Source organism: Alosa pseudoharengus, unplaced genomic scaffold (assembly GCF_046254945.1).
Source record: "Alosa pseudoharengus isolate Yale_2024_CS ecotype anadromous, Long Island Sound unplaced genomic scaffold, YU_APseudo_1.1 YU_APseudo_1.1_scf_9, whole genome shotgun sequence".
Taxonomy (NCBI): domain Eukaryota; kingdom Metazoa; phylum Chordata; class Actinopteri; order Clupeiformes; family Clupeidae; genus Alosa; species Alosa pseudoharengus.
In genome coordinates, this window is record NW_027468881.1 from 11,969,268 (window position 1) to 11,984,774 (window position 15,507).

At 45.5% G+C, this 15,507-nt stretch overlaps 1 protein-coding gene across 4 annotated transcripts in view; it reads right to left on the bottom strand.

The window, feature by feature from the left end:
* Positions 1–679: 679 nt before the first annotated feature.
* Positions 680–15,507, bottom strand: part of mtor (mechanistic target of rapamycin kinase) — a 92,641-nt gene continuing 77,813 nt past the window's right edge. For 2 of the 4 annotated variants that reach the window (XM_076277175.1, XM_076277172.1), the window contains exons 38-58: positions 12,181–12,298; positions 11,443–11,631; positions 10,720–10,820; positions 10,210–10,306; positions 8,814–8,912; positions 8,357–8,479; positions 7,759–7,941; positions 7,347–7,481; positions 6,592–6,766; positions 5,086–5,221; positions 4,633–4,780; positions 4,324–4,446; positions 3,896–3,978; positions 3,628–3,700; positions 3,449–3,523; positions 2,780–2,915; positions 2,306–2,371; positions 2,086–2,166; positions 1,408–1,488; positions 1,110–1,215; positions 681–994 (exon numbers count right to left, since the gene is read on the bottom strand). In XM_076277175.1, coding sequence (XP_076133290.1) covers positions 979–994; positions 1,110–1,215; positions 1,408–1,488; positions 2,086–2,166; positions 2,306–2,371; positions 2,780–2,915; positions 3,449–3,523; positions 3,628–3,700; positions 3,896–3,978; positions 4,324–4,446; positions 4,633–4,780; positions 5,086–5,221; positions 6,592–6,766; positions 7,347–7,481; positions 7,759–7,941; positions 8,357–8,479; positions 8,814–8,912; positions 10,210–10,306; positions 10,720–10,820; positions 11,443–11,631; positions 12,181–12,298 — 2,344 coding nt within the window. In that variant the 3' untranslated portion in view covers positions 681–978. Of the gene's footprint in view, positions 995–1,109; positions 1,216–1,407; positions 1,489–2,085; positions 2,167–2,284; positions 2,372–2,779; positions 2,916–3,448; positions 3,524–3,627; positions 3,701–3,895; positions 3,979–4,323; positions 4,447–4,632; positions 4,781–5,085; positions 5,222–6,591; positions 6,767–7,346; positions 7,482–7,758; positions 7,942–8,356; positions 8,480–8,813; positions 8,913–10,209; positions 10,307–10,719; positions 10,821–11,442; positions 11,632–12,180; positions 12,299–15,507 lie in introns of all 4 variants that reach the window. The other 2 variants (XM_076277173.1, XM_076277171.1) reach the window with 2 other exon arrangements.

Sequence of the window (15,507 nt, forward strand, 5' to 3'; positions counted from 1 at the left end):
TTGTCAACACCATCAAGCCGTTTTTCATATTGCCTATTGCTGTTGGCTGCAGCAACTCATACTAGGTAGTAGCCTACCAATTTTTCTGAGTTTGTGTTTTGTGTTTATGTCATTTTTGATCCAATTTGCTGTTGCCCATCCAAACCTTACCAGCCCACCCAAACTTTCTACCAGCCCACCCAAATGTAGTAGGCTAAAATTGGCCCTGACCTGTAGTAGTAGATCATCATGTTCATAAATCTGATATCACAACTGAGTTTTAAGGAGTTGAAAGGAGCTTAAAACATATTCAGCCATTTTGGGTGGAGATCAGCTAGGTGAATGCTACTACTAGCAGCCTATATAACATCAGTAACTCTTGGCTATGGGTTGGAGACCCCTGTTCTAAACTTTAAACTTGAAGTTGCTATGGAGCTCTGGAGTTATGCACTCTATTATTTACTTACTCACCTCATTGGAGCACTTCTGGTGTTCAGTTTTTAATGTTTCGTTGATAATGCTATGATCTAGATTTCCACATGAAAAGGCACTGAAGTAAAACCTTTGCTAAGATTTATTATTTGTATGACACAAGAAAATGAATTGGTATGGATGAAAAGACTTTCAGTGCAGTCATATTTTTTGAGACATGATAAAATGAATTATTGAATGTATAATGTATATATTATAGTAGAGTATGACACCATACTGAAAAGTTCCAGGAATGAATGAATGACAAACCGTTTATTCATCATTTATTCATAGTCAACATATGTGTAATCAAGTCTCTCAATTCATATTGTGCATCAGTTAACCTTCAGTTAACCTTCAGTTATGAGATATTAAGTTAATAAAAGTTTGAAATACTTGAAAAAGTCTTATTAATTGCAACACATCATCACTAGTCTATAAAGCAGACTCATTTCTCCTTATGATTTATGGCCACTGTAGAAATATTAGCAAAGGACAAGGACTGCAAAGCAAGGCTGAGGTGCTCCTCTACCAAAATGGACACCTGCAATTAGGGAGGAAACAACCATTAATCCATATGACCATATTACATTTCACAACACACATAATCTTTACAATGTGCAAGTCTCAACTACATGCTAGTGATCAATTATACAAACCATCCAATGTAGCACTGGCACAAGTTCTCATGCGATGTTGCTTGTTTAATTAGAAGCTCCACTTGGGTCGGCACATCCAAGGTCTCATCGTGAGAGAAATCCCGACCTAGTGAGGGAGAGAACAGAAGTATGAGTTTCTCACAGCAGAGGGAGGAATTGCATAACTGCTGACTTTGTTGATGCAAAGTCAAAGTGAAATGGCACAATGGCAGATATTTTACTAGTTTTGTACGTCTAAAATGGAGCTCTGGCAATAACAGCTCCTTTCCCTGAGGCACAGAGTAGAGACGGAACTCACCGGTCAGTTTGTCTCGCACCCGGTTGATGATCTGGATGGCTTTTTTGTTCAGAGCCTCGGGCTGTACAAGGCCATCACCAACTGACAGGGAACGAGAAACAACATCAATGTTTCCATTTTTTTCAGCGATTATACTTTTCAGGGAAATTATTATTCAATACAGAAATATGCTGGTTCTTCAATATATGACTTTGCCTAATAAAACAGGATGACATGGAGCTCAGGAATGAAAGCTTGTGTAATAATAGTTTGGGTTCAGCTTATGCTTTCACGATACAAACGAGACGTCTGTGTGAAAAGTTCAGGCCTTGACTTTTATTTTCTAATCATCCTTGGCAACACTCTTGAAAGAGCATGACCATGAGATCATTCATATAATCCTATAAGCCCATCCTTTCCTCTAAACTTTTAGCACTTAAAAAATTGCTTGTACTGGACACAATATTACGCATCCAAATGGCAATTTATAGGGTGTCATTTCTAGAAAATTGGATTTATTGCTTTGAGCCACAACATCTCTCAGCTCTGGTTACACTCCCCGAGGTGAAATGGAGGTTGTGTGCGCTCTGATTTGAATCCTAGCGCAGCTCTGCTCCATTAGTATGGGTGTTGGGGCCAGCGGATGGCCTCCTTGCAGGCATGCGATAAGGAGCGTGTGAGCTCGAGCCGCTGACTCACTGAAGGAGTGGATGGATTCAGGCACGGTGGTTCCTGGCTTCTTGTGGGTGGTCTCGCCGAGGTCGATGCCGTCCAGCGCTTCTGCGGGGGTCACATCAAAGACAAGCACCATTGGGGGGTTACACACACACACACTTGTCAGCAGAAGGCAATTGGTCATACACTGATGTGCCAACCCTACTTCCTTTAACTCACCCACCTCTTGGAAGTGAGGACTTACCCACGGATTGTCCGGCGGAGTAGGAGTCGGTCCTGTTCCTGGATCGCTTGTTTCCTTTGGTGTTGGCTGAAGAAGAGGAAAAAAAAGGAGGTGAGAAAGAGTGTTAGAAAGAGAGGTCGGATTTTTGCAGTTCCAAGTTGCCAGACGCTGAAGTTTTGAACTGGTAACCAGAATGAGAGAGGTGGAAAACTGAGAAAACAAGCAAGATAATGTGGAAATATCAATACGGATTGTGCTTGAAGTGTCACACAAAATAATGACGGGCCCTACTGGCACAGTAATGTCACTTAGTTAGGGCCAAGACACTGGCTGCTATCTCCACTCTGACAGCCAGGTTAGCAATGGGAAAACGGCAAGGCTGGTCTGGATGTCCTCTCAGCTGTTGGAAATGCATCTCTGACACCTACTGGCTACTGTGTTAAATGTCACTGGAGTGCTGAGTAAAGGTCTAGTAATGATTTAAAAAAGACTTACTGTCCATCAGCCTCCAGTTGAGTAAGGGGTCGTACACGAAGGCCTCCAGCACGGCCATGACGCTGTCTCTGTGTTCCCTCAACACCTCCATGACAGTGTGGCACGTGATCCTGTAGTTGCCGTCCAGGCCGGTCACCTGCACGGAGAGAAAAAAAGAGAGAGACAGACAGGTGGAGAGAGGGAGAGGGAGAGAGATGAAAGTCACCCTATTCTCTCAAGGACAATTTAATTTACAAGCCCTGTCATTCTTGACTATAAATATGACTAAATGTGATGATGTCAATGTTAGAAGGCAGGTTCAACTAAAAATATTCTGAAATATATTTTAACCTTACATTCTAATAGCGGAGCTATACTTCTGCATCTGAAGCGTTCCGTGGGCGAACAATTGCTTTCCACTATAATCAATGGAACTGGCTACACCAGACGAGAGAGCGCTGTGTACATTTGGAAAAATTCGACCAGTCTTCTAAAACTATTTTTACGCTTCATGAACGTAAGGCTTCAGTTGAAGTAAAAAGTATAGCCCAGAGAGTTGTAATATATATATATATTATAACAACTAGTAGTCCCACCCAGGCCCACATAGTTCTATATCCATCTTCTAACAAATTTCTATTCCAATTGATTACCTAACAAAAGACATTAAAAGAATGGTACGCATCTTACCTCCATGGCATTAGTCAGCATTCTGGTCAGTCTGAAAGGGATTTTCTCAGGGAATTTCTCCCTCGTCATGGCAACCTGAGAGATAAATAAGAAGTGTCATATTAAATACAGCACAGCAATTCTAAATATGCTATTATAAACACCACAGGAAATATATAAAACAAAAAGACATAATTTACCTCAAAACAATCACCAAAGTCTATGTGGAGGATCTTTCCGCTGAGCCTATCCAACATCAGGTTGGATGGATGCCTGAGGAAAAAATAATATGTGATTGCCAGCTGATTTTTCCTCTACCTGAATCAGTCCAACAGATAAGTGATAATAAGATAATAAGATAAGTGGAATAAGATAAGTGGAAACCAGAAACCAGTAGAGGAAGTATTAAAATAGGGTTTCAGCCTCATTCAGCAATAAATTGTCACATTTATGCAAAATAGCTCTCACCTATCTCCCAGTCCTAAGATGTAGCCAACCATAGACATGACAGCTAAGGAGCGTGTGTAGTTTGTCCGCCTGTCAAACCAAACCTGAGAGAGAGAGATACAGACATTATAAACAGCTCCTCGACAGAGACAGAAGCTCTTGATCATTAAGGACATCAAAGATCTCTGTGAACACCTCTAAGCTGAAATGAGGGTTTGACAAGAGTACATGATGCAAAAATGATGTGCTAACAAGCACATATCATTTTGACTAAAGCTCATACAGATAACCTGGTGTGAAAAACGTTTGCTCTCGCCTTATATGAAATGTCTGTTAAAGTTGAAGTTGACGGGTATTTAGCAAATTTCCCGTGTGTGTATTGGCGGGATGTGTGTGTGTGTGTGGCGTTGGACATGGCCTTGGGGAAGCTGGTGGAGGAGGCCCTGTACCTCTGAACTGGGACTCTTGAGCCACAGCAGCTTGGCCAGGTCGTCCCCGGCCGTGTTGTTGACAGCGTGCTCAAACACCTCCACCTTCTCCATCAGGGTCAGGTGGTCGTAGTCTGGAGCCATCTAATCAAACCAAAACAAACCTTTATTATGTACTGTTTTCAAAAAAGCAGTTCATAAAAAAATTCCACACAGAAAACACTGCACTGCATGTTTGTTTATGTTTATGGTATTTGGATGACAGTTTTGTCCAAAGCGAGTATTTGTGGGCATGTTTGTGAGTGCAAGTCCATAGAGATCCAGGCTCACCCTGAGCATAATACGGTGTTCAATGTTGAGCAGGATCTTCTTCTTCTCACGATAGTCTCTGATGAGGGCGTGGAGTGTGTCACAGTGAGGTACCCATCCAATCAGACCAGAGTTGGTGGACAGAGGAATCACTGCATACCGCTGGATGCTAACAAACAGAAGAAAACAAAGTTGAGAATTTTACGATTTCAGTTGAAATCATGCAGATGTTTCTGCAATGCAGTTCATTTAGGAAATTAAATTGGCTTCACGTTTGCTCTTTCAAGCCAGTAGACTGCAGGATATTATCACCTCATAATTATCGCTGTTCTATGATTCACACTATGATTTATGAACTAATTTCCAAATGTTTTCACCAAAACAAAGAGTCACTCACGCAAGCAGCTGCCTGGTGTGATGTGAGTGCTTCAGACAGAGGGTGTGTGTGTGTGTGTGTGTGTGTGGGTTATGCACCTCAAGTTTTTGCGCAGAGATGCCGGGTCGTTGGCCAGCAGTGTGTTCACCAGTCCAAAGAGCTGCATCACCCTCTCGTCCTGCCGCAGATCCTCGTGGCCCTTCAGCAGGAACATGAACTCATGCCCGTTGCTGCCTGTAGGGGGCGGAAGAGAGCAACGCACACGGTCTCACATGCTGGGTCACCATGAGTACACACACAAACTCCACATATACACACAAACACCGCACACACACACACACACCACACACACACAAAAACACACACCACACACACACACACACACACGCCAGGCCGGACGTGGGAGCCAAATGGTAACGCATAACTAGATGGCCACTTAGGGCGTCATGCTTGGATTGCATTACATATTTAACATGGCACCGTGGGGTCCACATGAGAGCACATCAAACCTGCACTTTTAAGGCTGCAAACCCGTGGAGTACCATAAGCTGGGGTTTGAGGGAATTAGATGGAACTGCTTCGAATTACATAAACTCATAAAAATATAGACTTATAATAATAGTAGTAATAGTCCATTTTGGCTCGCCAAAGCAGAGCCCCCCCCTCCCCACAACGACAATATCCTTTTATTTTGGGAATAAAAAAAATTATTGGCCGGCTCCAATACGATTTCAGACGAGGTGAACCGTTAAGCGTTAACGTCCCAGCAACAACTACACAGACAATGAACCTGTTCAGTGTCCCCATTTAAGTGCTATAGCAGACCAGACGTCATGGAAACCTCTCCACTTAGAGGATCACAATCTGCCATCTGCTCAGCGTTGCTAAGGAGCATGTAGAGAGAGAGAGGGAGAGAGAGAGAGAGAAAACATCTGAAAGTGCTGAGTGATGCTGTAGAGGCTGAAGGAGTCCACTGAGAGGCTACCAGTGGGTGTCCGGCCGGCAGAGTGGGAAAGCAATTTGGGTGACCAGTCAGGGCTGAAGGGTAGAGAATGGAGGTGGGGATGGCTGCAAAGCTTCTTCTCAACCTTGGACAACTGGCTACTGGAAGCCCACCGACACCAGGGGTCAAATTAAAACAGACAGTGTATAAACAGTTATGAGAGAAGAGAGGAGAAGAGAGGAGAGGAGAGGAGGAGAGGAGAGGAGAGAAGGAAAGGGAAGGGAATGTACCGAACTCTCCCCAAAACCGATGGACATTCCGGCTGAGCTGGAAGGGCTTTTTCCCCATGCATCAGACTCTCTTTAATGTTTTTAAAGACTTCTATGTGATGTAACGGTTTGGAATGACGGGAGTGCTCTACAGAGTGCAGCACGAGGACAAATCAGTCACATCAGCAATTCCACCCAGACAACAGGCAACTGAATTTGTACCCGATGTCTACACTAACTTACTTACTATACTTAATAAAAATAAATAGATAATATCATGCACCACCAAGATCCATGTAAGCATGAGGATGACAGGCTTACACTGATTGACTGCATCTTTCCTCCTATCGTGTTATCACGGCCTCACACCTATGGCGTTAACCCCGCCTTACCCATGATGGTGAGCTTGCGCGGGCGCTGCTTGGACGTGATGACCTGCAGCGAGGGGGCGATGGACTGGATGCGGATGATGGGCTGGTTAGGGTCGTAGGTGCCAGGCACGGCCAGCTCCAGGTCCCGGCACATCAGCAGCTTCGGCGAGACGTACTGCAGCTCCAGCGAGGTGAGCTGAGGACATGCACGCACACACACACACACACACACACACACACACACACACACACACACACACACACACAAAAGATAGGACCACATTTTTAGAACAGATGGGAAACAAGAGAGAGCGAATAATTCAACAGTAACTCTGCCTGTCACTCTGCTGTGTCAAGTTGGAACGCTGTTTGGTTTGGCGCCGACAGGTAGCTAACATGAAAAGCCCAGCAGGTGGAGAGCCTAAAAAAATGCCTCCACCTGAAATAACAAAGGCAAACACACATCATTTACGGGTTGCTTGGGAACCACTGTTTATGTCATTACCGATAATAAGGGGGGAAGAAAAATACCCTTGCATTGTTTTAGCAAATATCTGAGCACAACCCAGAAGCAAAATATGCAGCATCGCTTCCAAAGCGAAAAGCAGAGGAAGAACAACCATCGATTGAAAACAGAACATCTAGTCCTTAAAAGAGAGGAAGCCATCAGTGAAACTGGTAATGAGATCCAAGGGGCGTCTACAGAAAGCCCAGCTGAGTGATGAAGGCTCTGTGGGGACGGCCTGGACTCTCTCTCCCGCTGGGCTCTGGCTCACCTGGGGCAGCTGCTTGGAGATCCTCCTGAAGACGTGGTAGTACAGGTCCCAGGCCTGGGTAAGGTCCTTCACGTTGCCCGAGCGCATGTACTTCCTGCACCAGTCCTGAGCCTCCATCAGGTCACGGCCGTAGGCCTGACAAGCACACACAATCAGGTCAGGTCATTCCAGTTCAAGTATAGTCTATACTGTACATGAGTACATTACGTAAGCCAAGCTCTGCTGGCTGGAAATCATATACTTGCGTCCAAGTGTAAACCACATCATTCCAATATCGACTTGCCTGAACATCTAAACACTCCAGCAAAATAATGAACTATCAAGTGAGATAGAAATGGTTCTCGCTCATTCACAAGCTCCGGATTCCTCTAAATGAGTGTTGTTTTGACTTGAGGGCTATGGCGAGGTTCACCTGGTTGAAGGAGGTCTCTTTGAGGGTCTGTGGGCCCCTCTCCATCATGGCGTGGAGGGGTTCCAGCACGGCGAACATGCCCTTCACGTTGCGCTCGCCGAAGTAGAGGCGCGATGCCTCCTCCAGTCCCTCGTGCCACATCTCGTGCCACAGGATGGCCACACGAATTAGCTCTTCACTTACCTGTGTAGGTACGCACGCACGCACACACACACACACCGACACACACACACAGAAATGTACACAAACACACACAAACAGAAGTGTACACACAGGCAAACACATGTACACACACAGCCGCACAAACACACAGACAAACACCCAAAAACCGTGTGAGATAAAGAATACACTAATATCATTATATAACACGACTAAAAGGCAAGTCAAGTCAAGCAGCTCCACTCCTTTAATCACAAGAGATCATTGGGGATATTACTAGGATTATATTGTTGGCTTAAGGTTACTGTGAGCGCTGTTTCTGCAGTGACAATAAGTTCTTTCAACCCATCCCCATCCCTCTGTCTCACACACACAGACTCAACCCACACACACACACACACACACACACACAGTTACTTGAGTTTCAAATGGCCCATACCATGATGGCCTGTTGTACTAAGGTATTGCAGTGCTCGCACATGTTCTTCAGGATTTTGTTAGCAGCATTGTGCCGGGCTGTGGTTGTAGATTTGGAGGCTACGGTCAGCGGGTAGATCAAAGCCTACAGAAAGAGAGAGAAAGAGAGAGATATAGAGAGAGAGAGAGAGAGAGAGAGAGAAAGACCACATATCAAACCCATGGAGTACAACAAAGTTAAATATACACAATAACAATTTGTTATGATGTCATTCATAAAGATCACAGATTACAAATAAACCAAAAATAACCCTACAAAGGAACAGGTTTTAAATTCACCAAAAACATAAGGAAAAAGCAAAAAACTCTGAATTTGAATTCTCCTCCATTCCTGTGTGTGTGTTTGAAGTAGAGGAGAGTGCTGGCGGCTAACAGCAGGGGTTCCAGCTCCGTGATAACGTGCGTGTTGGAGAGCGTACCTGGGGGTGGTAGCGTCCGATGTCCGTGAGCAGCTGGTGGATGAGACGGCCGACCAGAGCTCGTGGCGTGTCGATACGAGCAATCAGCTGCGGGATCACCTGAGGAGGGGGGAGGCAGAGACACGGGTCAGAATGACCGCAGGGTGGAGTGGGAGTGGGAGAGCATGAGACGAGACGAGAGGAAGAGTAAAAAAAAAAAGAAAAAACCACAACAGTCTTCGGGGAAAGTAAGTGTGTGTGAGAGAATGTGGAATATGAATATAATGTGACAGGGGAAAAAGTGACAGTAGAAAACAGGGAGAGTGTGTATAAGAGTATGTGTAAGGTGAATATAATGTGACAGGGGAAAAAGTGACAGTAGAAAACAGGGAGAGTGTGTATAAGAGTATGTGTAAGGTGAATATAATGTGACAGGGGAAAAAGTGACAGTAGAAAACAGGGAGAGTGTGTATAAGAGTATGTGTAAGGTGAATATAATGTGACAGGGGAAAAAGTGACAGTAGAAAACAGGGAGAGTGTGTATAAGAGTATGTGTAAGGTGAATATAATGTGACAGGGGAAAAAGTGACAGTAGAAAACAGGGAGAGTGTGTATAAGAGTATGTGTAAGGTGAATATAATGTGACAGGGGAAAAAGTGACAGTAGAAAACAGGGAGAGTGTGTATAAGAGTATGTGTAAGGTGAATATAATGTGACAGGGGAAAAAGTGACAGTAGAAAACAGGGAGAGTGTGTATAAGAGTATGTGTAAGGTGAATATAATGTGACAGGGGAAAAAGTGACAGTAGAAAACAGGGAGAGTGTGTATAAGAGTATGTGTAAGGTGAATATAATGTGACAGGGGAAAAAGTGACAGTAGAAAACAGGGAGAGTGTGTATAAGAGTATGTGTAAGGTGAATATAATGTGACAGGGGAAAAAGTGACAGTAGAAAACAGGGAGAGTGTGTATAAGAGTATGTGTAAGGTGAATATAATGTGACAGGGGAAAAAGTGACAGTAGAAAACAGGGAGAGTGTGTATAAGAGTATGTGTAAGGTGAATATAATGTGACAGGGGAAAAAGTGACAGTAGAAAACAGGGAGAGTGTGTATAAGAGTATGTGTAAGGTGAATATAATGTGACAGGGGAAAAAGTGACAGTAGAAAACAGGGAGAGTGTGTATAAGAGTATGTGTAAGGTGAATATAATGTGACAGGGGAAAAAGTGACAGTAGAAAACAGGGAGAGTGTGTATAAGAGTATGTGTAAGGTGAATATTATATGACAGGGGAAAAAAACAACAGTAGACAGAAGTCCGAGTGTGAGATTATGTGTAATGTGAATATAATATGACGGCAAAAATGACAGAGTGAGATACTGATAGAGGAGGTGAGATTGGATAACGGTGCATTAGTTACCTGTAGCCAGGTGTCGATCTGAATGGTCTTGATTCCTTCAACCAAGGCCTCGTTGACCTCGGGCCAGTGGCCATAGTCAAACCACAATGTGAGGACTCTGACAGGGCAAACACACCATCATCATCCATTAAAGGAGCGTAATACATTTAGCACTGTAGCGTAAAAGATACTCTGGAGATTCTGGGAAAGAGTTTCTTCTACACTGCCTCAATGAAAAACACATGGGGTTGGGGGTGTGGAGTTTGTTACAGATTGATTACTGTACGCATGCTGGGTAAAAGATGCCTGCGGGAGGAAAAACCAACAGACGAGTTTACTTTGGCTCGGCTACGCCACAGGGGGTCACTCTTTCTGCACACACACACACACACACACATACACACACACACACGTGTGCGAGCTTGCACACCCTCGTCAACTGCAGACGTGTGCCTGGTCTCTCGTATGGCCTTGACTCTGGGCTGGAGTCAGGAGTAGAGGGGGAAGGGGGCTGATGCTAAGGTGACGTACCTCAGCGTGTCCTGCAGGTTGTTCCCGCGGGAGAGGGAGATGGAGCGGAAGAAGCCCTGGACGGCAGGCACTGTGTACAGCAGCAGAGTCTTGGAGAGGTCCTGTGGGGGAAAGAGGAAAGAAACAACCCACAAAATGGATTGATGAGTGATACCGGGGCCCAAAACAAGCACATAGACCCAGGGATCGTTATCTGGCTACTGTGAACAACATGTCATGTCAGTGATTGTGATTCATGATGCACCGAATGGCTGTTTGATTATCTGTCTGATTAACTGTCCTGAGGGATGACCGTAAATTCAAATTTGAAGTCCATTCCAGCGACAGATGTTTTGAGGGCCTCGTTCCTTCCCAACTGGATAGCCCAGAGCTGCTCTTTCTACCACATAGTGGATACAAACACACACTTGGGGCAGATAGACATCGGCTGATGTGTTTCTGATTCTTGTTTGAAGCATACTTATACTGTAGGCCTCTATTCCACTGGCAATATTTAAACAAGTGTTTAATGAATCGCAACGGCAGGTTCGGGAGTCTAACCCAGCGTTGATGTTACCGCTGCTGATTGTGAATGAAAACTATTGTAGTGAGTGTTTGACTGTCAATGTATACACTTGAACGTGAACACAAATGTATGTGCTTGATTGCGAAAAAGCAGATATATGTGCTTAATTGTGACTGCAAATGTAGTGTTATGCAGGAGCCTCGGCCGGCTGGTCTGACCTCGTTGACCTTCTTCTGTCCGGGCGAGGGGATGGGGCTGTGGTCGGCGCTGTCGGCCTCGCTGTCGCTGTTGCTGGCCTCGCTGGCGCCGCTGGCGTGCCGCAGCTTCTTGCGCTCGTCACGGCCCTGGTTCTGATGTTTGTAGTGCAGCACCGCCTCAAAGTTCATCACTGCCCATGCGTGCCATGCCTGTTAAAAACACTCACATTTAAACAGAAAATACACACACACACACACACACACACACACATGCAGAAGTACAGCCTGACAGAGAATAAGAGGGCACGTGGTGATGCTAACATCTTTCGATTCGTTTATGAGGGGAACTAAAATTATGAGGGCAGAGGTTCTGAACCATAAATGTCTCCAGGCAGTTGATTTGGCTCAGAGGGAGAAGAGACACACTGAGCTTACTGTGTGGCTTACTTAACAAACCGCACTTTAAAACATTTGTCAAAGTCTTAAGTCTAACGTGACATACGCTTCTACATATATTTATATTATTCTATACATAATATGTATATTTGCCCTGCAAAGAAAATAAAGTTTGATCGATGTATTTGACATAAAGGGCCCCAATGTTTGTCCACGCCTGCTGCCCTGCAATCTATGAGAGGGCATAACTGCATTAAAAACTGCAAATTAAAAGCAGTCTGTATTGCTTTCATATTGACCGCATTATAAATTCTTGTAATTGGAGGCCGACTGGAGAGTGGATGGCAGTCTTATTGACCTTACCTTGTACCAGTTGCGGTCGTGCTCAGTGGAATGGCTGTAATACTGTAGCACTTTGGGGATGGTGCTCTCATTGATGCCTTGCAGACTGAGCTGCCACTCTCCCAGCTTCAGGAAGCACCTGCATGGGAGAGAGACAGAGAGAAAGAGAGAGAGAGAGACAGAGAGAGAGAGAGAGAGAGAGAGAGAAAGAGAGAGAGAGAGAGAGAGAGAGAGAGAGAGAGAGAGAGAGAGAGAGAGAGAGAGATGAGGTGTGTAAGCCAATCAAGGGACTACACTACATAGCAGTAAAGGCATGACACCGATGTGACGACTATGGTATGTACTTGGGATGAGTCCCAGTAAGGGAATGCTGATACGGAAAAGTGACGGAGAGAGAGTAAGTCAATAGGGCTCGTTCATGAGTAATAAGCACTGGTGCTACCTCTTCTGCATATCCCAAATATTTGCATGTGTGTGGTCCCCATCACCACCAAACTCCTCAGCTACTCCGCACTCTTGCCTCCGCTCTTGTGAGCCCCCCCCCCCGGAGACACTAGGGCAGACCCAACACCGGCGGTCTCCGCCACGGCTCCACCATTATCTATCCATTTAAAGTCTATCCATTATCAGGACTTCCATCGGAGGGACATAAGAGTCTACTGTAGACTCATGTCCTAGATTCCAAAGACGGTTCCTTGAGAACAACCTAACAAAGTCCTTCAATTTGACTAGTCAAGACAAACAAACGTGGAATTAGTTTTGTCTGTGGTCCAAAACTATTCCTGTAAGCGACTGTTGCTAATAAACGCTGATGGCATTTACTGTTACGATAATCGAGTGTGAGGGATGAGTATATTATTATAGTCATAGACCGCAAAAGATTTAGAGGGTTTACTTTCTAACTGGGGAATAAGGAATGCTTTGGATCAGGGGGCAGACATCTGTCATACTTAAGCATGATTATAAAATCTGTGGAGCGAGGAACCATTGAAATAACTTTTCAATTACACACAGAAAAGAGTACACTACATTACTGTCAGATAGGGGGAGAGGGGCTGTCCCTGCACTACCAAAGAGCCTGTGTTTTCTTCCCGAATGCATCAGTAATGGCGAAAGTGGCAAGCGATCGTGTTTCCGAGCAGCGCAGTTGTCCTTGGCTGTTTTTCGTTTCCCGGGCCGATGGAGCATGCGCGCATGCGCGCGTGTGCGTGTGTGTGTGTGTGTGTGTGTGTGTGTGTGTGTGTACGGGGAGAGAGGGCGTTGTATTACAGCCTTTGGGTCTCCGGGGAAGTGACAGCTCCTGCCGGGCAACCACAGGAGCAGGGGGAAGCCAGCCAGTGAGCCAGTCACACACTCCAGTCCCACGCTGGGCCCTCCGCGGCTCACATTAGGGGGAAAAAATGCTCCGCAGAGTTACGTAACCCACACCCCAATTGCTTTTCAGACCGCATGACAAAAAGAAGAAGAGAATCTGATAGGGATTTTTATTTCTCCTCAGCAACAGAGACCGTGGAACCCTGTCGTTTTCAACGCAACATTTCATGGAAAGTATGAGCTGTAGTGGAACGATGGGGTTGAGTGTTGTCTGTAGTCAAGCCATATCGAAGCTGTGCTGATGCGTCTGGCTTCTCTTCAAAGCAAATGAGGGAGAGAGACAGAAATAATGGGCACTTTTAAGGGGGAGGACCGCCATATCACTGTCAAACCAGGTGTGTGTCATTCCCTGTGTGAGGCAGATGAGGGGGAAAGTGTGTCAGCTTGTCTGATGGGAAGGGTGGAAGAGATGGCCCTGACAAGACGCGCTTCACTCCTCGCATTCCACAGATACTGGGAAACCTTAGCAACATGCTAGGTTTATGGAAAACATAACACCTCCATGTCAACCGCAACTCACAGAAGCCTCAACTACAGCGTCAAATGGGTATTTACGAGTCGCTGCTTAAAAATGACATAGTTTCATGTTAGAGGTGAATCTGGATTGGAGAGATGGCGAATTACGGTGATTTATTTCCTTTTCAAAACGCTTCTTCAGCAGTCCCCACTGATGTATATCCTGCGTCTGAATGGTGTGCCAAGTCCTGTGTGAGCTGACATGGCAGAGCGAAGTGGGATGAAATAGGAGAATTTGCATGAAAGCACACAGTGCACACACTCCAAAAGCCATACGTACCAAAAACACTGTTTATTGCAAGTAAATACACGTAAGTCCCAGTGTGTAATATGCTCCGATGTTGTACATAGTAAATTTTGCCCCCAAAATCATCACCGTCTGCTCTCTCTGAGTTAAGACTCCCCAGAGTCCTCCCTTATTTCACTCCTCACCACGGCGGGGCGGGAAATTGAAAAAAAGCTGGATCTGTGGGCCATTTATAAGTGGGATTCCTCCATTTTAATGGCCTAATCGAGAACAACACCAAATGCACCTTGTGAATATGAAACAGTCGGTGTATGTCCTCCACTCCAGCCTAGAGCAAAGCTACAAGATTGCTTTAAGAGAGCCTTGATAAGCCCACTCACACATGGGGAAAAGCGCAGCAGCAAACGCGAGAGCTGGCACGCAGATAGACGAGGCGTGTTGACAGACGCTGGGCTCTCGGCCTGACCTTGACGCACTCGCTAACAGGAGCTGTGGCTCTAAAAGATGAGGGTGCAGGAGGGTGCCTTGCGGGTGAACACACAGATACACCCGACAGCCAGGCGTGACTGGGACCAGTGAGGAGGTGTTGGCACAGGGGTGTGGAGAGCTCACAGCAGAGGCTTCCAGCACACCTGGAGTGCCCTTGTTGTGAGCCAAGCCAGTTTTATACAGGGGTAATTAACTGAGCTGTACTGGGATCAAGCTATCCTCGAAAGAGCATGTAAAGGGCTAATCGACTTGGCTGTTTTTTTTGCCGTTGTTATAGCGTCAGGCGCCTCCAGCGCTTGGTTGCACTCGAAAGAGGTTGCGAAGGCTGGAGAGAATGCAGGGGCGGGGTCATGTGACCTGGCCGGGTTCACGGTCAATGGAAAAGAGCGAGAACACTCTGTTCGCAATCTCCTCTCGGGGCAAAGCACGAAGTGAAAGGCGAAACCCTGTTTGACTATAAAATCCCTCAAAGCTTGTACTTACACACACACTCTCACTCTCTGTCACACACACACACACACTCTCACACACTCACACTCGAAATGAAACAACCACCGTAAAACAGGTGCAATAATCACTGTGCTTCTAAACTGTTTACCTAATCGTCATGGTTTCAACAACAAGCTGTGTGGCACAGCATATTAACAACGATCACAGCAATTCCAAATGCTTTGGAAATGATGCTTGATACGTCTGGACAGTCTGCCAGTCATTAACAGCAT